The sequence below is a fragment of the Manacus candei genome, unplaced genomic scaffold, assembly GCF_025592945.1.
Source record: "Manacus candei isolate 608988 ecotype Guabito, Panama unplaced genomic scaffold, ASM2559294v1 h1tg000070l, whole genome shotgun sequence".
Lineage (NCBI taxonomy): Eukaryota > Metazoa > Chordata > Aves > Passeriformes > Pipridae > Manacus > Manacus candei.
In genome coordinates, this window is record NW_026138118.1 from 2,493,148 (window position 1) to 2,515,102 (window position 21,955).

General features: G+C 57.5%; 1 protein-coding gene across 1 annotated transcript; it reads right to left on the bottom strand.

Moving 5' to 3' along the window:
- Positions 1-4,483: 4,483 nt before the first annotated feature.
- Positions 4,484-14,468, bottom strand: TMEM200B (transmembrane protein 200B). The gene is made up of 2 exons (XM_051807166.1): positions 14,238-14,468; positions 4,484-6,493 (listed from the first exon to the last, which is right to left on the bottom strand). Exon 2 carries the CDS (start codon positions 6,465-6,467, stop codon positions 5,142-5,144), a length of 1,326 nt encoding a protein of 441 aa, XP_051663126.1. The 5' UTR covers positions 6,468-6,493; positions 14,238-14,468; the 3' UTR covers positions 4,484-5,141.
- Positions 14,469-21,955: the final 7,487 nt, after the last annotated feature.

Here is a 21,955-nt window from a genome sequence, read left to right on the forward strand (position 1 = left end):
ATGCACTGGTGTGATGTGACAGCCCAGCACAGACCACAGCCCCCAGACCAGCGTGTCTGGGGTAAACAACCAAGAAATGGCTTCATCCCTCTGCTCAGCTGTGCTTTGGGGTGTCAGTCTCCTGCTCAGCAGCCAAGGCATCAGCTGTGTCCCTACTTCACCATTGCCCAGGGAGCAGCTCCAAGCTGATCCCAGTCCATCCCAGGGCTCCCAGCTCCCATGGTAATAGGGGGGTGTGTCCTGAAAGAACATCATCAGCCCTGGGATCCTCGTGGTGAGGGGACACTGGGCTAACAATGGTCCCCAAGGGGCTCCCAGCCCGTCCCTGTCACAGACACCCTGCTGGGACATCGGTGGGACCTGATCCCACACGGCCCATCCACCCAAGACACAACAGTTTGCTGGGCAGGAGCGTTGCCATCACCAGTGAAGGGACACCCCCAGCACAGGGCACACTGCAGCCCCCCCCAAAATTCCCAGGGGAACTGTGTCCCCAGCTCATTTTCCCGGGGGACAAGCACAGGGACAGCAAACACCCACCACAACCCTTCACCGAGCCCTGGGGCTGTCAGCCAGGAGACCACCACACCTAGAAAGGCTTTTCCTTAAAGCTCCCCCATTCCAGCCCCTCAGGGTGGGTGTCCCAAGCCCAGGGTTACCCCCCTGACAGCCAGAGCAGGGTGTGTGTGTGTGTGGTAACTTTGCTGTGGCATTTTGCCTGGCTACAACATTAGACAAACAAACACCATGGCAATGCAGATGCAAACAAATAAAACCCCAACCCCCTGTCCCAGCCCCGCAGGAGGCAGCAGCAGCTCCCCACAGCTCCCGGGGGCCCAGTCCCAGCTCCTGGGTGGCCCCGTGCCAGCTCCAGCCCCCAGATCCCACACCAAAGGCAATGCCTCCCTCTTGGAGGTCCCATCATTTGGGAAGGAGCCACAAAAGCTCATCACCCATCCCTGGTCCTTCCTTATGTCTCCATCCCAGAGGAACAGCTGTCACACTGGGAGGAGAAAGTTCCCATTCAAACTCCAGTTTGTTCCAGCCCTCGGCTATTTTTGGGTTGTTCCTCCCGTTTCAGGGGCTCAGCAGCCACTTGTGTTCTCAGGGGGTCAGTGCAGTGCCCTCAGGGCTCCAGGGGGAATTGCAGCAGTGGGGTGACTCCCTCACTTCCAACCGGGAGAGCCCAGGGGGATTCAGGGTCTGGAATAAATAGGGTTGAAATGGAGGAGTTACATTTGCAATGGGCCAGGTTGGACACACTGAGCCCAACCCTGAGCTCCTTCACTGGGGAAACTGAGGGAAAAGTCAAAGCCAGAGGCAGGGAGTGACCTCTCATCCCACAGCACTGTGTTCATTCCTGCTCCATCCCCAAGCCCCCAAGAAAGCACCACTGCAGGACACCTGCAAGTCTGGGGGCATCCCTTCCTTTGCCTTTCCCTTTCCTTTCCTTCCCCCTTTTTGCCCCTAGTGGTTCCGTACGGACTCCAAACCAAAGCCCTGGAGATTTGGGCTCCAGCTCCAGCCACTCAATGGCTGATAGCACTGGGGGGACTCTGGCTTTGGAGCTCAGCTCACCCCATCCCACCTGGACCAGCCCCAGGGGGATCATCCCACATTGCTCAGCCTGTTTCTGCAGCAGGAGAAATGTGCAGCTCCTGGGGTGCTGATGAACCTGTGGAGGACACCCTACACCCACAGAAAATAAAGAAAAAACAAAATTAAGCAACTACCCCCAAACCCACCCCAGCTCCAGCCTCATCCCGGCTCCCTCAGATCCTGGGAAGTGCCAGGATGGGTGCCCTCGGCTCAGTGCTGGCTCATCAAAGCAGAGAGGCTTTTTATATCACGTTATTGCCTTGTTTTTTTAAAACAAAGCAACAAAAAGCAGCACCCTGCGTACTCTGCCGAAAGGTCATAGAGGTTTTCAGCTCCCCACACCCACCAGGGTCATCTTTGAGCAGGAGGGGCTGCACCGTCACCTCGCACAGGTCACACTGTCCCCGACACTTCATCTTCCCGGCACCTCGGCAGGTTCGCGGCCGGCATCGCTCACCCCAAATAAGCCGCAGCCTCGGCGTTCCCGGCGGTACCGCAGGCACAGAGCCGGGAGCAGAGCCCCCGCCTTCCCACCGACCCGAAACCGTAAGGAAGGACCCCTCGACCGAGCAGCCCCGTGACTGCGACCCCGGGAAGAGGAGGAGGGAGGGCAGGAAAGGCTGCGAACCAGCCCGAGGGCTGAGCAGCATCAGGTGCGGGGTGGGAGCTGATCGTCCCCGGCTGTGGCTGATTCCGTGTGCCCGTGGCTCTTGTGCTCCAGGGTTTGGGGCTGGATCCTTTGCTGTTTGGAGCTGACGTTTTTTTGGCACGGTCCTTCTCTCTCCATCCCCCACTTTTTGCCCCTTTGCAGGGTGTTTCTCTGGCTGGCACCGAACCTGCCCCATTGGAGCTGCACAGTCCTTGGCCCCAGCTCCTTGTGGAGCTGTTTGAGAGACTTGGGGGAGTGTTAATAACCCCCCCTGCAACCTGCAGCCCCTCCCTGGGGGATGGAGGTGTGCCAGCAGCAAAGCTGGAGCCCCAGCAGCACTACTGGGGTGTCCCTGGGCATGGGAGACCCTCCTACAGCCCTCAGTGGGGTCTGCACCCTCCCAGGGCACCTGTCCCACACACAGCCTATGGCAGTGGTTTCCCCCAAACCCATTTGCCACATTTTTACCCCATAGCCATGCACCAGCCCTTTTAGGTGGGGGGTAACTGCAATTAGTGGGGTCTCTGGCTGCTCCAGTGTCCATCCTCTGGCCCAAAGGACCCCGGGGTCAGTCCTGGCCAGGCTGGAAGTGTTGGTATTTGGGATAACCCCCTGATTTTCTTTGCTGGTGTTTCTGGTAAAATCCCTCTTCTGTTGGCAGGAATCTCCTCCCGCAGTGGGCACCTCCTGGGATGGGATATTCCAGTGGGTGAGAACAGCTGGATATTTAATCCATAGTGTATCCAGCCCGTTCCTGGGCAGGACAGACCACCCAGCACTGCCCTTCACAGGCTGCACAGTGAGACATCTTCCAGGCTTCCAGGATGGTTTCACTTCCCACCTCTGCAGCCAAGCAGGGTCAGCCAAGGGATCCATCCAGGGAGGATATTTCTATTTTCTCTTTTAATTTCTTTTCTAACCCAGCCCCATCCCTACCCAGTTTATTGCCAGCACACTGTGGGGACAGCATCCATGGCATCCATCCTCTGAACCCAGCACTGTTAAAATCCCACAGATTCTCTGGAAACGGTGTCCACAGCTGGAGCTGAAAGTGAGGGATGCACAGATGATGCTCTCCCTGGAGAAGGCACGGGTCATCTCACCCTGCCAGATTAATTAATCAAGCAGCTTTGAAACAATCCCAGCGTGGCTCAGAAGTGCCTCCCTGGAGGACGCTGCTGAGCTGGGCAGGAGGAGGATGGGGCAGGAGGAGGATGCTGGAGTGGGCACGTGGTCCAGGCAGGTTCCCCTGTGATCCAGCCACTTCCCACAGTCAAGCTGAGCCCCAGCCAAAAAACGAAGGGAAAAAAATGAAAACAAACCCCCCCCAGTAGCTCCTGGTGCAGCTCCTTGTGGTGCTTCGGGCTCCAATTTCTTGCTGCTGGTTCCTGAATCGTGGCCCAGGGCCCGGCCTGAGCTCTGGCTGCAGCTGGTTGAGCCCAAATAAAAAGTTATTTTCGGACAAAAACAACCTCCTGGCCCTTCCCCTGGGGATGCTGCTCCAGGGCAGACCCTGCCGGTGACTTTTTCTTGTTGCTGTTTGTTGCACTGAACCAGTGCCTAAATAATGTTGAGATTAAGCAGCCAAATAAATAGCTGAGCTGTGGGCTGGTGTCGCTGCCAGCAAATCCTTCGGGATGCAACCGGCCCCAAACCGCAGCCGTCGGCCCCGTCTCTGTCCCCTGCTCAGGGGGAGGCTGGTTCTGACCTCCCTGTGAGGGAAACAGAGACAGCTCTTCCTTGTAAAGCAGGAAAAAACCCCCACTGTGGGGGGTTGCTTTTTGAGAAAAGAGGGGGTTTTGCCAGAAAAGGCAATTCCCCAGCCATTCTGCTGGGATGTTTTGGTCTGGAGAAGGATGTTGACTCCGAAGTTTGCAAGGTCTGATGGTCTGCGCTCACTTCAGGCCAGAGAGAGGCAGAAGCAGAGACAGGAATAAAAAAATCCCAGATATTTCATGCAGATAAAACGTATTTCAGCCATTCAGAGCTGGAGGGAGCAGAACAGGATGGGATGAACCCCCAGCTCCCACCTCTCCGGCCTCATCCTGTGCAGCTCCTGTTCTGCATCCAAAGGGCACCAAACAACATGACACTCACCCACCTCACTGCCCCTTCACATCCCTCCTCCTGCCCCCTTCATCCCACCAAAAACCAGCACAAATAAACCTGGATCCACAGACAGGCTCTGGGAATTGCCACGCTCTGGGTGGGCAGCAGCACCTTGCTCGCCACCTGCAGCTCCCTGGGCATCCCTTTAGCATCCCTCCTCTCCAAAAACAACCCCAAAAAACCAAACCTTGAGCTTATCACCTCATCCTGCAAATATTCAGCAGCTGGTTAGGGAGCATCCCTTCTCCAGCACAGCCTGGGTGGGGGCACAAGGTCTTGGAGACCCTCTGGACCGGCTGCTGCTGGCACTGCTCACCCTGAGGATCCCTTGGGAACAGGAGGAGGCGAGGCAGGACCACGTGGCATCCAGGTAATATTTAATAGCCCTGTCGGGCTTACGTGCTCTGGGCAAGCAAATTTTCTGGTGGGCTGAGACTGGACAAGTGGCCACCACCCCCCAGATCATCCCCCCACCCCAACCCCACTGAAATAAAGTGCTGCAGGGGCTGGTGAGGCTTCACTCACCCCCACATCCCCGTCCCACAGTTTGTTGGGTCTTAAAGTGGGGGCTCCTCCAGAAAAGCCACCAGGAGAAGGGCTTGTAAGGCCAAGGGCACCCACCAGGAAGGACATCCCACCCCAGGCGAGTCCTCCCCTGGGAGCAGCGCATCAGGATCTTCCTCTTGGCACCTGCTCACAAACAAACCCCTCCTGGAGAGGGGCTTTCGGGGCCGCTGGTGGGTTCTGGGGGCCAGGACGAGGGACTGTGATGTCCCCAGGGACGTCACACCTGCGTGCCCTGCTCTGTGCCCACCACCCAGGAGCTGGGCCGGGGCTCTGCCCGGCTCGGGGGCTCGCTGGGCTCCAGCAGCCGGTCCGAGGACTCGCCGGTGCTTTCCAGTTTGGCGTAGCCCACCAGGCTGACGTGGTCCAGCCGGGGCCAGCTCCGGTTCTTACGGTCCTTCATGGGGGCCACCAGCAGCACCCCCGGCCGGCCGAGGTCCAGGGATTTGGAGTGTCCCGGGGTGTGGAGCTGCGCATCGGGGCTGAGATCTGCTGCCACCAGCTCTGCACCATCCATGTCAATGACGGTGTGACCACCACCACCACCACCAGCACCACCACCAGCACCACCACCAGCACCACCACCAGCACCACCACAGTCCTGGCCACGCGCTGTGACGCTGTCGCTGACGGAGAGCGGGGCCCGGGAGGGCCGTGGTGTTTCGGGGGGATGCTCAGCAGGGCCCACCCTCCCACCGGCCCCTCGCGCCGCCGCGTCCAGCAGGCAGTTGTTGAGCTTGATGACGGGCAGTGCCAGGGCGCCCACGGCCGAGCAGAGCAGGGACTCGGCCCCGGCGCGGCGCGGGAGGCCAAGGTTGGCCTCGGCGGAGGCGCCGGAGCGGAGGCTGTGCAGGGAGGCCGCGGGGGATCCCGCCGGGTGCTGCAGGAACTCTGCCATGGCCTGGAGCCGACTGGGGCCATAGCAGTCGGACCACTTGCTGCCAGGGCCGGGGCAGGGCTGGCAGGACAGGTCCACCTGGTAACAGCCTTCCACGCACTCGGCGTTGGCCTTGGGGCCATCCCCGTGCTGGCAGTGCCCGTCCTCGGGGCCGGCGTCCTCGGGGAGCCCCCCGGCCATGCCATAGAGCCCCTTCTGCATCAGCTGGCGCGTCTCCATGTCCCTGTTCTCGTAGAGCATCGTGTTGGCGCAGATGAAGATGAAGAGCCCGATGCCCATGATGACGGGGCCGATCAGCTTCAGCTTCTCACTGTGGGGTCCGTGGCGCGCAGCTGCCACCTCCCTCCTCGTGTCCCCGGCCACGCTGGCGTTGCCTCCGCCGGCCCCGCTGCCGCCGTGCCCCCGGTGGGGCCAGTAGCCCACCACGGCGATGGTCATGCCCACCAGGACCACCGAGATGCCCACCATGACGAAGGCTCCGGCCGGCGAGCGCATGCGGAGCTGCCCCTTCACCGGGCTCTCCGGGGGGGATTTGCGCCGCAGGCGGCGGCCCCGGCGCCGCGAGGGCACGGGGGGCACCGGAGCCTTGGGACCCCCCAGCTCCGGCTCCCGCAGGGGCCCGTTGGTCTCCGTGCTCTCCACGGTCATCGCCTCGTCCGGCTCAGCCGCTCTTCCTGCGGGGTGGGAGGAGGAGAAGGTGAGAAGGTGTCGCTGAGAGTCCGTGTGCCTGGAATGCTGGGAGCACGGGGATGGCAGCAGCACGGGGAACACGGGGACACTGGGAATGTGAGGGGGCTGGGAGCACGGGGACACAAGGAGCATGGGAACCACAGGGACACCGGGAGTGTAAAGGTACTGGGAGCACAGAGGGGCACGGGGGCATGGGGAGCACAGGGATGCTGGGAACATGGGGAACACAGGGATGCTGGGAACATGGGGAACACAGGGATGCTGGGAACATGGGGAACACAGGGATGCTGGGAACATGGGGAACACAGGGATGCTGGGAACATGGGGAACACAGGGATGCTGGGAACATGGGGAGCACAAGGATGCTGGGAACATGGGGAACACAGGGATGCTGGGAACATGGGGAACACAGGGATGCTGGGAACATGGGGAATACAGGGATGCTGGGAACATGGGGAACACGGGGTCACCGGTAGTGTGGGGGTACTGGGGACATGGAATGGCACAGGGACATCAGGAGCATGGGGATGCTTGGAACATGGGAGCATGGGAACACCAGGGGCACACGGATGCCGGAAACATGGGAAGAACGGGGATGCCGGGAATATGGGGACCACAGAGAGAGTGGGAGCATAGGGATGGCAGGAACATGGTGGACACAGGGATACCAGGAGCAGGAGATGCCAGGAGCACAAAGGACACCGAGCCCACAGGTTACACCATGTCAGGGAGCAGCAGCTTTGCTCTCCCCCCTTGCTCCCTGTTTTCCTCGAGTCAGTTCTCTCTCCGCTCAGGAGCTGTGAAGGGCTGAGGAGTCCCCTCCAATGGTGCTCCTAAAGCCCCCAGACTCATCCCTCTAAACCCCTGGGCCGTGCAGAGAGTGAGGACAGCAGGGACCCCTCTGTCAGCAGAGACCCCACTGTGCCACATCTGGCACAGAAACATCGCTGGCATCGGAGTCCAAGTGACCTGTCCTGGGTCACCCAGTCCTGCAATACTTGCAGAAGGTGCCAGCACCCAGTTTCCCTGAACAGGAGTGAGGGAAGGGGCTGTTTGTTCATCCCCTGGGGACACTGAGGCCCGTGGAAACCCAAAGGTCTGACACAGACACACCCGGAGCCCTCCGAGCGCTGCCACTCCCTGGTCATGCCCCACCTGTGATCCAAGCATGACCTAAAATCCTAAACCAACATCCCATCGGCCCCAAGCCACTCATCAGATCACAGGACCCACCAACCCAGCACACACAGGGAATTTAAGCCAAAAGAGATGTTTTTCTAAACTTACAGCTGTCTCCTATTTCCCCTGAACCGCTCAGTGCATCCCCAGGGTCCTGCCCTTGCACACACCAACATAAAGCTCCACATCCAGGGATTTACAGGGATTTACAGTGTTCCATTTTGTCCAGCACTTTCTTTCCTAGAGGAGCAAAAAGGTGTGGAAGCTGCTGCCCAAAGCAGCTGGTGCCCAGCCCGGTAGGAAGTGTCAGCTGGGCACGGGATAAGTGGTGCCCCACGACACTGGGAAGCCAAAAACATACCTTGAACATGTCCCAGACCAAAAACATCTTTAAAAAAATATAAATAACCTCATGGTGACAGGAATCTGTGTCACTCCTGCTGCGAGCACTGGCACTGGGGCTGGAGCAGGACAGAGCGTCCAAGCCCAATCCCGTGTCTCCTGGCACTGCCAGCACGGGAATGCTGCCCTTGGGAACATCCCAAAGAGAGCTGCAGGGTGGCTCCCAGCCAAGGGATGCTGTGGCAGGGGGCTTGTCACACCACTGCATCTCCAATGGACAAGAAAAATGTTTGGACAACGCCCAGCCATGGATATTCAGCAATTAAAATCCAGACACCAAACCTAAGGAGAACCCCTGGGAGGAAGGGGGTGACCACTCCAATTCTACTTCCTGAGATGAATGAAGTGCTGAGAGTCAGTGATCAGCATCCAAATAGCAAAACATAAGATATTACATTTCCCCCCCCTCCTAGTCTTAATCATCTTAAGGTGTTATCAGCATCAGAGGGAAGGAATTAAAGATATGAGTTTCAGGATGACAGCGTGTTCCTGGCACAAGGCTGTCAAGCTGTGACAACTTGAATAAGGGAGATTTAAAGGGGAGAAAAAAAAAAGAAAACAAAGTCCCAAACAAACCAGTCCAAACCCCAGGCCACTGCTGAGGGGCGTGTTAAGCCTTTCTGGGAAACAAGCTGATAATCCCACATGGCAAAAGGGGAAACACAATAAACCTAAAGCAACGTTCACCCTGAATGGAAAAATGAGGTTTTAAATATTTCGATATTAAAGGGAACCAACTGGACACTTGAACACATCCCAAAGGCTGTGGGGTTTTTGCCTCCAAATGCCCTGATTTAGGTTATGTCCCAGCTTTCTCTAATTGCCACCTTGGCTTTAACCTCTCTTAATTTTACAGCAAGTCCTTTATATGCCTTGCTGGCTACTTAGGGATTAAAAAGAGAAAGAGCCCCTAAATCACAAGAGCAGAACAAAGGCTCCTTGGCACTGACTGGGGGGAGAACATGAAACCCCCCAGGGCTCATGACCCCAAAGTCACACTGAACACACAACAGCCACCTCCTGTTTTGGGCCTGAGCCTCAGATGTGCCTCTTTAACCCCAAATCTGCTGTTACCTCCTCTAACACTTCCCCCCAAGCCCCTGTGGAGCCAAGGCCAGTGTCCACAGGGACCATGAGCATCCCCTGGGGACCACGAGCACCCTTCAGGTCCTGTCTGTGGGGGACCACGAGCATCCCTCAAATCCCACCCGTGAGGGCCAGGAGCATCCCCCTGGTCCCATCCTGGGCAACACTTTGGGGTGCAGGTGATGTTCACCTGGGCTGCTCTTCCCACACTCTTGCCCTGGATGCAGCCTGGGGTTCAGTTGAGGGATCTGGGATGTTTAAAAACGGGTGCAGGAGGATGAGAGGTGCTCACCCACCCCACACCCACGGGGTCCAGACCCACACTGGGGCTGAAACAACCCCCTTCCCACCTCCTCTCTTTTTCCCTGGGCACCGGGAGGTGTAGGACAGGAGGCACAGGCAAATCCTGATGATCTGCCTTCAGGCAGGGAATCCCTTCTCCCCCTCCTCAGCCCCTGGCCACTATTCCTGCCAGGAATGCCTGTCCCTTATCTCCCTTCTGCTGCATTCTGAACTTGGAGCATTTCCTTGCTCATTGCTGGGGCTGGTTGTTCCCAGAGTTCAAAACCATTATTTTTATTAATAGAATCCCCAAGGTTATATAAGCCCTTTCCAAAAAAAAAAAAAAAAAAGAAATAATTAAAAAAAAAAAAGAAATACAAACCCCAGCGCTGCCATCCCCTCCTGCACCCCGCAGCTGCGGCATTCCCGGGAATGGATTCATCCAACATCGGAGCAGCAGCATCAGACACAGCCTGGAGTGCAGGAATGAGGGTCCTGGGGGTGTTGCCAGGACAGGCAGGTATTCCCAGCCACCTCCCAGGTATTCCCAGCCACCTCCCTCCAGCCCACAGGCAGTGGTTCACCGGGACCAGCTGTGAGGTTCTGGTTGCCGGTGGAGAGGAAGGCCAGCATGGAATGACAGTGTGGAGCTGGAAATGCCATCCAGAGCGGGATGAAGCGCTGCTCTGCTGCCAGGTTAAGCTCCCAATCCCCGCAATAAGCCTGGCATTAAAATAAACCCAAATATTTCTGCAATCCCCTCCCATCACGAAGGCACTTCCACCCTCCCACCTCAATCCTCTCCCGCCGCCTTCGCAGGCTGATGCTCCTAAAATTTGACACTAAATCCCAACACGTCCAACAGCAGCAGAGCTGGATGGAGGTAAAGTGGAAGTTGGGAAGGGTCCCTCCTGCAGGTGCCCTGGGGATGCTCTGCCCCTGCCCCAACCAGCTTGAATTTGCATCATGCCAAGCTACCAAAAATCACATTTTACCTCAAAATCTCCCTCTGGACAGCCTGGTGCTGTGCCACAGGAGGTGCCACCCAGCTCAGTGATGGGCTGGAGAGCTGCCTCGTGGAAAAGGGCCAAGGGCAGCTCTGAGGGCCTTCCCCTTGCAGGTTTATCCCCCTCACCAGTTATCCTTCCAGGAGCTTTATATTTTCCTTGGCTCACACCTGGGAAGGGCTTTGGTGTGGGACAGCCTCCACCACACAGCAGGGATTTAACACCCAGCATCTCCCCAGGGAGAATATTCCCACTGCTGTCCTGTCCTGCTCCAGGCTATGATCCCATCCTGCACCCAGGATCCCATCCTGTGGGTCCTCTGCAGGGTATTGCCCTGGGGACCTGCCCTGGATGTAAGAAACACCCAAGAAATGCCCAACAAACAGAAAGCGTCTCCTTTTTCTCTTCTTTTCCTAAAATATTGTGACTTTAAAGCCTCTCTCCTGATTTTGGGAATAGATGGATTTTGAAATCACACAGCAAAGCCCTCAGAGTGTCCAAAGGCCACCCCCAAAGCACCGAGCACAGCACAGCCCCCTCCACCTCATCCAAGCCCCAGGCAGCCCGTGATGGCCAAGCTCGTGGGGTCTGAGATCCCCCAAATTCCCCCTTGGCAGGGAAAAGGGATCCAGGCAGCCAAGACCTTCTGGGTCCAAGGCTGTGCTGAGCTGCTGGAGCCCCCCCTGCTCCCCCACCCACTGGGAAGGTAGGGAGAATGGGAATGACAGTCTGAGCCGAGATGTGGAGCTTAAAAATAACTCCCTTTCAGCCCAACCTCCAACGCCGCCCCCGCCACGGGGCAGGAGGGACCACGGGAGCAGCACCCAGGCACCAGCTCCCTCCCCATCCCACCTCCCATCCCGGCTGGAGGAGAGGGAAAGCAGGAAAGCAGCAGCAGTCCCAGTGTGTGGTGCATCCCTCATCCTTCTGATCCCACGTTCCCACCTGTGTGGTGCCTCCTCCTTTCCTATTTCCTCACTTCAAATTCCCCCCCCTTGGCTACACATAAAGACCTCCAGAGGGAAGGGACAGGAGGACAAGCTGCTGGCATCTTCCTGGGGGTCTCACCACCCCAGCACCCACCAGCAGCTCCCAGCCCAGAGCTCATTCCCCAGGGATAAAACCTCCCTGCGCGACCCCGGCACCAGCGTGTTCCCAACGCGGTGACAAAATCTGGCTCTGCAGCTCCAGCTTTAGCTGGGGACACCCATTAGTCAATCATAATTAAGTTCCCTCATAGAAGCTTCCACATAAACCCAGTAATGCTAATTATCACGGCGTGGGAAGGATTATCCCCTTTCCCAGCAGGAATCACCTTCTGGTCCCGGGCGGGGGAGAATCTCACGCCTGGTTTTCACTGGGGTGATGATAGATTTTCACCTCTGCTGCAGCACAGAAGAGCCCAGGTGTGATGACCCAAGGGTCTGAAACATCCCCTGTTCCTCTCTCCACAGCAGTTTTCCTCTTGGTTTTCCCAGGTGAAGGAGGGGATAGAGGAAGTGTTAACACACAACCCCCTCCACCAAGCACCTGCTGACGGAGGCATCACCTGGCCAGGCTGTGGAGAAGCAGAGTGCCAGCTTCCCATCTTCAGGTCACACATCCCAGACAGAGCCAGGAGCCACCAGGGCCACCACCATCATTTGGAATACGATCCTGGACAGCAGCTACAGGAAAAGGGGGTGCTGGGGTGGTTTGGTGGCACACGGGCCTGTCCCTTTGCTTTCCACCCCTGGGCTCCCCCAGGAGAGAAGGTCCTGATGGGCAAGTGGGATGTGAGGAGTGAGAGCCACCAGTGCCACCAGCAGCTCCACCTCCATTCACCTTGACTTCTCCAAAGTCCTCCCTGCTCCCAAAAAACGGGGTCACGCTCTAAACTCCTCTCTACCCCTCAGGCACAGAAAGTGCGTGGAAACATCCCACTGATTACTAATTACCAGAGCCTGCCTTACCCAGATTTGCTCTGCTAATTAGACTAATCTCTCCGGCTGGGAAATGAGCCGCAGTCACCCATGGAGAGGAGCTCACGCAACTTGGATGATGCTTAACTTGTGTCAGACCCCTGCGACGGGATGGGGATCGTAATTCCCGGCTGCTTCTGACGGGCCATTGTTTAGGGAGACAATGGAAACGCCGCGGATTTGGTGTTTCTCCCCCAAGCCGATGCCGAAATCAGGACATCTGCATTGCTCAACTTTTTTTTTTTTTGATAGGAACCAGATGCAAATAATTAATAAATCCAAATTCAAGATAATGCAGGCATCTAAATTTAAACGGAGAGCGGATTTCTAACGGCAGCTCTTCGCTGGCTTGGAGGAGGGGGAGGAGTGGGGGGCTCAGGGGGATCTCCTGGGGGAATTCCTGCCTCTGGGAAGCAGTGCCGGATGGCTGGGCACCCGGCACCTTGCAAATCCTCATGGCCAAGAGAAAAGAAAGGAGAGGGGAAAAAAAAATCTGTAGGCTGGGATTTCCAGGGAATTAGGACCAAACTCTTCCTGAATTTGGCACCTTCCCTGCTGCTCCTTTGAAAAATCCCTGCCAGTGTGAAGGGAGGGAGGGATGGAGTCCGGGGGGCTGCCAAGTCCTCCCTGCTCCCAGGCATGGCCCAAGTTACCCAGATTCCACCTCCTCCTGTCCCACGGACCCACATCCCACTCGGCCTGCAAGCAATGGAATTCCCAGCTGTATTCCCAGCTGGCATCACTCCTGCCTCCAGTTTTTTAAATGCCCCATCTCCCCCACTCTCTGCCTTGCAAAAGTCACATCTCCCCGACTTCATGGACAAGAATCCAAACCCTCCTGGAGGTGAGAGGGAGCCGTGGGTTCTGCTGTGGTTGTTCCTCCCTCCATGTCACAAAGCTGAGCCCCTTGTGCCCACAGGCCCTCCCAGTCCCAAATTCCAGGAGCTACCAGGATAATTTCCACCCACTTCTCCTCTCTCCAATGTCTACATCAAGCCCTACATGGGGATGAGCTGTGAGGCTGCTCCTTGCCCCAACCCTCTGCCAGGAGCCTCGGGAACTCCTGGCACAAAGTGCTGGGATCTGGGGAGTTGTACCCAGCTCCCGTGTTTTGGCTGTGTGAGGATGTGTGTGGGCTTGCACACGAGTGTGTGTGTGCACATCTGTGCGGGTGTGTGCCCGGGTGTCCCTGCGTGTGTGGGGTTGTGTCTGTGTGTGCACCGTGCCCGTGGCTGCATGGTGTCTGTCCATGGGTGTCCGTGGGTGCCCGATGCCCCTGGATGCCCAGTGTCCATCTGTGGGTGGCCAGTGTCTGTTCGTGGGTGCCTGGTACTCCCGGACTCCTGGTGCCCACGGGTCCTCGGTGTCTGTCTGTGGGTGCCCGGTGCCAGCAGGTGCTGGGTGCCCGAGGGTGCCCACGAACGCTCAGACCCCGTGGGTGCTGGGTGCCCGTGCGTGCCCACGAATACTCGGATCCCGTGGGTGCTGGGTGCCCGTGGGTGCCCAGTGCCTGTCTGTGGGTGCCTGGTGCCCGCGGGGTGCTGTGTGCCCGCGGGGTGCTCCCTGTCCGTGGGTGCTGGCTGTCCCCATGTGCCCGGCGCCCGCGAATGCCCACATGAATTCCCGGTGCCCGCAGATGCTCCGGGGGTGCTCCGTGTCCGCGGGTGCCCGGCGTGCATCCCGCCCGGGCTCTGTGTGCCCGGGGTGATGTGGCTGTGCGCGGCCGGTGCCGTGTGTCCACATCCCTATCCCTGTCCGTGTCCGCTCCCCCCTTCGCCGCCCCGCCCGTCCCCCCCTGTCCCCGCACTCACCGGCGGCCGCCGCTCCGAGCCGGGCCCGGGGCCGGTGGTGCCCCGGGGGTGGCGGGCACTGGGCTCCGCCGCCGCGGCCGGGGCCGGGGCCATGGAGCGGCGGGAGGCGGTGGGATCCCGACTCCCGGTTCCCCGCTCGCCGCCGCCGGGACGTCTGTGCTCGGGGCGGGGGGGGCGGCGGGTTCCGCCCGGCCCCGGGTCCCGCCCCGGCCCCGCGGGGGGCGGAGCGCGGCGGCTCCGGGCGGGGGGGACACGGACGGGACGGGACCCCCCCCGCGCTCCGCCCGGTGCGGGCTCCGGAGGGGCTCGGGAGCCGCTTCCCGGCCGTGGGAAAGTTGCGATCGCCGGGCGGGATCGGTGGGGTTTTGGGATTTTCCCGGCTCCGAGCGGGGCCGGGAGCGGCGGGGGATGGAGGGAGCCGGGCTGGGATCCTCCCTCCGCCCCTCTCGCGGGTCCCCTCGCCCAGCGGGGACCCCCAGACCCCCCCGCAGGATGGGCCCCGCCGCGCCGGGGATGCTTCGGCGAAAGGTGTCCCTGCCCACGGCGGGGGGTTTGGAACTGGGTGGTCTTTAAGGTCCTTTCCCACCCAAACCATTCCATGATTCCGTGATCCTGTGAAACACTTAGAGCCCAGAGACCCTTCTCCACCCCCTGGGCACAGTCCCCCAGTCCCCCAGCCTGCAGTGCACCAGCAGATCCTGGTTCCAGCCAGGCCAGCCTGCCCTAGGACTGGGGCTGCAGTGGTTTCCCTCTTCCAGCACAGGGAGTTCAGCAGTTGGGATAAAGCATTATCCCACGTTAATCCTGGCAGTGGAGGCGTTTGCTGCAGCCCCCCCCCCCCGACAGCGCTAACGCAGGTTCCAGAGGCACTTTCTCCTCCAGGCGCTTTGTTTCTCCTCCTCTGAACTCGCCAAAAACACAACAGATCTCTCTGTCAGCCCCAGGGACCATGGCACAGCATTCCCATCCTCTCATCCCCACATCCTCATCCCTTCATCCCCATCCCCTCATTTCCATCCCCACCTCTCTATCCCCTCATCTCTATGCCCTCATCCCTATCCCCACATCCCCATCCCCTCATTCCCACACCCATATCCCCATCCTCATCCCCACATCCCCATCCCCATATCCTGCATCTCCATCTCTGCATTCCCACTCCTGCATCCTCATCCCCTCATTCCCATGCCCACATCCCCATCCCTGCCTCCCTGTGCCCACATCCTCATTCCCACATCCCAATTCCCGCAGGGGATGCAGCATCCCATGGCTATAACCACTGGTGGCACCTCCCTACACACTTTTCCCATCACATTCCCATCCCAACACTCCAGTAATTGCTGTGGAGATTCCACCTTGTCCCTCCCCAGGCCTGGGATGTTCTGCAGGCAGAGGCTCTTTCTCAGCCTTTAATTAAAAACGTTTCCCCTTCCCCATGGTTGTGGAAAATCTCGGATCATCAAACCAGACCCCTGCTCTCCCCAGGGAGCCACAAAACAACTCTGCAATTCCTGTGGGACTTTGCCACTGATACCCCACAATTCATAGGCAGACCCAGGATCCAGCTGGATGTCTCTATGGCAGGGAGCACTGCCCAGGAAAGGTTTTTAGGGATAAAGCTCAGAAGTGAGGGGCAGGACACTGGGTTCCTCACCTGTCTCTGGCAGAGGAGCATCGTCCAGTGGGTTGATGACAAGGGAAATAAAATCCCAAATTCTGGAGGAATGCTGCATGGGATTGGCTTTCCCTCCCCCCTGCCAGGTTCAATGAAAAGAGCTTTTGGGAATCTTTGGAGCTTCTTGAGTGAAGGGAAAGAAGAGGGATCATGGCTGTGGGTCCAAGGGGCCAACTGCACCGCTGGAACAGAGCGAGGCCTCCCTCACCCAGGCCTTGCAGGCAACAAACCCAACTGCCCAGGGGGAAACGGGGTTTCACTTTGGCTTCTCGCGCTGTTCGAGCGAACACGTTCAAGGTCTCCCTTCCCTACCACTGGAACCCATCTGGGCACTCCATGATCCAGAAGAAATTAATGCTTTTGAGCAAAATCTGATTTGCATTCAGAGGCTGTACCTGTGCCAGGCAGAGCTGGCCAAAGAGCCGGAGGGGGAAGTGGTGGGAACTCGACGCCGGCGGCTTTGGGAGCAGGGGTCGGCGGCGCAGCAGTGTGGGCAGGGCAGGGAGTTGGCAGCACAGGGCTGGCAGAGCCCACCACGCTCCAGCACTGCCCATCCCTGCCCAGGACACTGCTCCACAGCAGTTTTGCAGTCACAGGTCAGCAGTGATGCTCCCAGTGGGCTGGTCTCCCTGGGGGTCCGTGAGGAGAGATGCTGGAGGCAGGATTAGGGGAGAGGGCAACTCCAGGGGTTAAAGCTGGACCCTGCAGGGGACAGGCTCACAGAGAAGAGGAAGCATGGATCTTCCACTCTTCCTGAGGTGGAAGCTGCTGGGATAGGGATGTGGGGATCGGGGTGCAGGGAAGGTTCCTTCTGTCTCCTTGCAGACAGTGGGATCACCTCCCTTTGTAGGAGCAAAGGGATGATGAGGAGAAAAGAACCCACTGGAGACAAAAGTGATGGTGGAAAGAGAGGAAGGGGCTCAGGGAGGAGGATCTGGAGCAGAGCCCATGGCAGGGCAGGACCAAAGACTCAGAGCACCTTCCCAAAGCTCTGGGAGAGGGTGATGTGGTGGTGGCTCTTCCAGACACATCTGGGATGGGGAAGAACAGCAAAAAACAGTCTGAAAGAGAGTCGAAGTCACTGTCTCTCTCCAGAGAGAGAAAAGGTGGATCTCCTGGTTGCTGGGCACCTCCTCTTAATATTGGGGGAGGGAGGGGATCTGCATCCGCGGTGATCCCGGCAAAGCCTCCTCTGCTGCCTCGGCTGGGACCGAGCCTGGGCAGGAGGGACCATGTGGATGGAGGAGGGAGAACTAGACAGGGAGTGCTCACAGCCAGGATCTGAGATCAGAGAGAAGGAATGTTGTTATGGAGAGGCTGAAAGCTCGGGGTGGGGATGACTCATGCTAGAGAACATACAGCTGTTGGAGCGGGATTTGGCACCGGCTCGCGAGGCTGCGGAGCCTTCCCCGTTAGCAGAGAGGGGAAAGAGGAGCCTCCGGGGTGGCTCCGACCTGGCAGAGGCGGCTCCCGACCTGTGCCGGAGGGGATGGGCAGGGAATGCCCCCTGCCAGAGCGGGGGCACGGCCCGGAGAGGTGTTTTGGGCAGCAGGAAGGGCTGAGCAGCGAGGTCCCCTGCGGCCGAGGGATGCGCCCGAGTGCCGGGGCTCGTCTGCTCTCGGCGACACTGCCCGACCCCTTGTGCTGGGAGAGGTGGATTGTGGCTGGAAGTGATCCCTGCCTGAGGAGTCACACCACAGTCTCTTCCCAGGCTGCTGGCAGCTGATGCTTATGGGGCACTGGGGCTTCTATCCAGCTTCCATCCAATTTCCATCCAGCGGGAAGGTTCCTCCTGTGCCCTTGCAGACAGCGGGATCACCTCCCTCCAGGGGAGCAGGGGGATGAAGAGGAGAAAAGAACCCACTGGGCACAAAAGTGACAGCAGGGAGAGAGAGGAGGGGGCTCAGGGAGGAGGTTGTGGGCAGAGCTTCCCCAAAAATTCACAAGGCTGCTGCAGGGGTAAAGGGGAAAAACCATCCCCCCATCCACCAAAGCCAAGGCAGGCAGGGAAGGGGATTTGGACGAGGCATCAGGAGGAGGGGGGTGAGCCAGCATCTTCCCAAAGTGGCTTTCAGAGAGATTTTTTTGGTATGATGCCTGGAAATAACCACAGCACCAGATTCCCAGTGCCATGGGATAAAAGCTCCATGGGCTGCTTCGGAGGTGGCCCCGTTGCAGGGGTAAGAGAAGAAACTGTAAATACAAACAGACTTGTTATTAATCATGTTCTGTAAATGTGGAGTCATTATCTTTATGTCCCTGCAAAAGTAATTATCTCCGGCTTTTCAATAAGAACTTGGAAAAGCCCCGAGACTTGAGTTCTGGAAATGTCATCTGTCTCCATGTAGAAGAAAAGCTGCAATTTTCACAGATTAATACGAGTTAAGCAAATTTACAAAACGAGTGAGTTTTAATTCATCTCCAGAGCTGTAAGTTAAATGCCTCCTCTCTTCCCGGTGATTTATGTCACTGTTTTGCAAACTTTTCCGGTGTTGGACACATCCTGTCATGCTGTGTTTTATTGTCCAAGCCAGTGGTACTCAGACAGGAGATAAGGTGGGATCTGATTTAGGGATCTCTCCTCCACTGCCATGTAAAGCAATCCCTCCTCACCCGACCGGGCTGGCGGGTGCAGAGCTCTGTGTAACCAATTCCTCTTTCCTAGAAACCACCAAATCTGAGCATTTTCCACTTGAAGGGAACGTCAAGGCGATAACTCCAGGCCAAAGCACAGCTCTGTGCAGTTTGATGTGACTGAAAGCCCACAGAAACACCGAAAATATTTGGGAAGTTGACATTGCCTGCTGCATCTGCATTCCTGATGCTCCAGCAGCCACTTGGGGAGAGGAGGAGGAGTGAGGGGAGAGAGAGAGAGAGGCTGGAGACCCAGGGCCAGAACTTGCCAGGAGCCACTTGGCTGTTCCATTTCCAGCTCTGACAGCACAGGGGAGGAGATCTGAGGTGGGTTGAATTTCACCCTGTGTCTCTTTAAAGCAGAACACAATCGTTAACTGGATGGTGCTTGATCCCACCACCTCGGTGGGTGGCTCAGACTGGGCTCAGTGCAGCCAGAATTCACTTTAAGCAGCCAGAAGTGTTCAGGAGAGGGGTTTTTACTCTGGAGTAGCTGCATCTGGTCATCACTTGCTTTGCTTGGTCACACAAGGGATCAAGATCCAATTCCTGATGGGAAGAGTGAACCGCCTATGAAGGATTATCCCAAAATGCACCAAAAGTCTCATCCTTCTAGCTCTTCCCCAGATTTCACAGTTTTCTGCATCAAAGTGTTTTCTTTTGGTTTGTCATTTCAGTTATATCCTAAATTACTAGGCATTAGTGCTTGCTAATGTTGAAGTAACAGAAATAAAAGCTGAAGTGCTTCAGCTAAAGCTGGGATGGGATGTTTCATGGAAATGCAATATTCTGAGATTGCCTTTTCATTTCAAAATGAGCCATAATGTTTCCAGCTCCACATGGCTCTTGGAGAGGGGGGAGGTAATTTGGATTTCCAAGCCTCTCTTGCTTTGCTGGAGTGGGCAGAGAAGGATTTGGGGCAAGCTGGGCTATTGCTGATGGCACACGGGTGGTTCGGGGCAGAGGTGAGGGGTCTTCATGTTGCCTCATCCTACAGGAGAAATCCCAGGGGAATCCCAGGGATCCACCAGGGCCAAACTCGAACACACACCGAGGGAAATGCATTTCAGGCCCTGTTTGATTGAATTGCTGAGCTCATCACTGCAGGAACGAGCTCAAAAGGGGGAGAGAGTGGAGGGAGAGGAGCTTCACGGACGTGGTCGATGGGGTGACGTCTGCAGCTGCAGGAGCCCTCCAGGCATCCGTGCTCCCAAGGGATGGAGCACTCTGGGAAAGCATCATCGTCCTCCACACGTCCCCAGCCCCGGCTGGGATCCATCCCCCTGGCCCCTCTGCACCAGCCTTGTTCCTTGTTTGTCCCCTCCCTCATTAAATCACGCCCTCGTGAGCACCAGCCCTTCATTAGCAGCTTGCAGGGGGAGACCCTGCAAGGGAGGGACCCTCCCAGCACAGGTGACACCGTGGGGTCTGGCAATGTCCCCCGTCCTTGTTCCCCCAGTGGGATGTGGAGCTGTCCTGTACCAAAGGCTCCTTCCCAAAATACTTTGAGATCCATTCTGGTGATGCAAAAGCCGAACGTTCCCACTCCACTGCACAAGGAAAACTGCAGGACTCAGGTGTTTGGGAGAGGAAAACATCCTCTCACCTGCCCTGATCCACAGGCTGAGGACACATCTTGGATCAGTACGTTAAATAGGTCCTGTTGGCAATTCAGACACCTGAGCCCAGCATTCCCCAAATACAGCAAATATCCCCAAACCTCTGAAGAATTAGCAATTCAATAATAATAATATTTAAAAAGTCACCCAGTGCAACATCCACGGGATTTTCTCATGCTTTAAAGCTGGTTCCCGAGGTCAGGTGGGAGCAGGAGGAGCCTGGGCAGTGCCTCAGCACTAACACAGTTATCTGCTCCTCGGCCCATCAGCTGCATCTCATTATCTCTGGAGCATTATTGCATTTATCCACGTCCCTGCCTCAAATAACATCTCAGGGTGCAGGCAGGGAGGGAGCTGAGACCTCAGGAGGGGAATGGACTTGGGAGGGATCCCTTGGAAAAGGAGACGAGCCCAACCTCAGCCACAAAGCTTTCTTGATTTGGAATATTCTGCTTCATCCCTGGATACAAACTCATCCTTTGCAGCCCTTTCCTTGACAGATTCAGATCCCCCCATCCACATCACCTCACACACATGGAACCACTGCACACAAAGAGCATCTCCCACTTTCCAGGGGCTGGGAGGATGCAGAATGCTCCCACACACCTCACAGCAGGGCAGCCCCCGAGGGTCCCAGCAGGGATCTCAGCCCTACAGCACCAGAACCCAGCACAGCCCCCCAAATCCTTCCTCTCCCACTCCCCAGGGACACCAGTCAGGCAGCAGGGCCAGAGCTGCACCCTGGTCATGTTTGAGGTGAAGGTGATAAAATAGACTGGATGTGGGGTGGAGGTGTGGGGCTGGAGCACAGGGATGGCTTTGGAGCAAGGGCAGGAAGGGCAGGAGCACCCAGGCATTTAACAGCAACTTCCAGGGAACTCATTTCCCTCAAACCAGCGTGGGTTTGTCTCAGACACCTCATTTTCCCTCCCCTGGGAAGGTCCTGGAAACCCTTGGCTGCTCAGTGAGCTGAGGCTGGTGACTTCACCCAAGGCCAGGGGGTTTACACAGGGCAGGGAGTCACCCAGGGGCCACATTTCCTCCCAAAGGGTGATTTTCCCCCCAAAGCGAGCAGGAGCAGAGCCTGTCAGCCATATGGTGTGGGCTGGGAGCAGCTGGGAGGAAAGCTGTGGAGAGCTTCCACAATCCCATCTCTGCAATTTCTTCTTTAAAAGCGAGAAGAACAAGAGGAAGAAGAAACAGAGAGGGGACATTTGTGGGCATCCTTCTCCTTCCCCGCTGGAAAGGTCGGATGCTGAGGGTGGAAACCCAGCACACCAGTTATTTCCAGGAAATTATTTGGGTTGGAGCATCTCAGTGTGCTTGACCTTCCCAGGGAAGGCCAGGCAGGGACTGGAGTGGGTTCCATAGACAGGGGAGAGCGAGGAGAGCTCTTAACACTAATGTGTGGGAAGTGGCCATGAATAAATCAGCAGCATCTTTCCAGCCATCAGAGCCTGAAACTCTCCCCAATGGATTGAGGAGCAGATGGAATGGCAGGATGATGTATGGCTGGTTTGTGACAGGGGTTATTCAATGCTGTTACCTCCAAACCCAACAGACTTGGCCCCACAGGCTCCCAACCCTCTTCCATGGGGGGAGTTTTGGCCCTCACCCCCCAGCCCTGCACAGAAATCCCCTCCCAAAGCTGCTCCAGTGAGCGATGCCTTTCCCTTTGGTACGACTCCAGGCTGGATCTGGGCATGGGTTTCACACTTGCCCTGCCCTTTTGATGCCACAGATGAGAGAGGAGATGTGGGGAGGCACCACCAGCCCAAACCTCCCTGTAACCA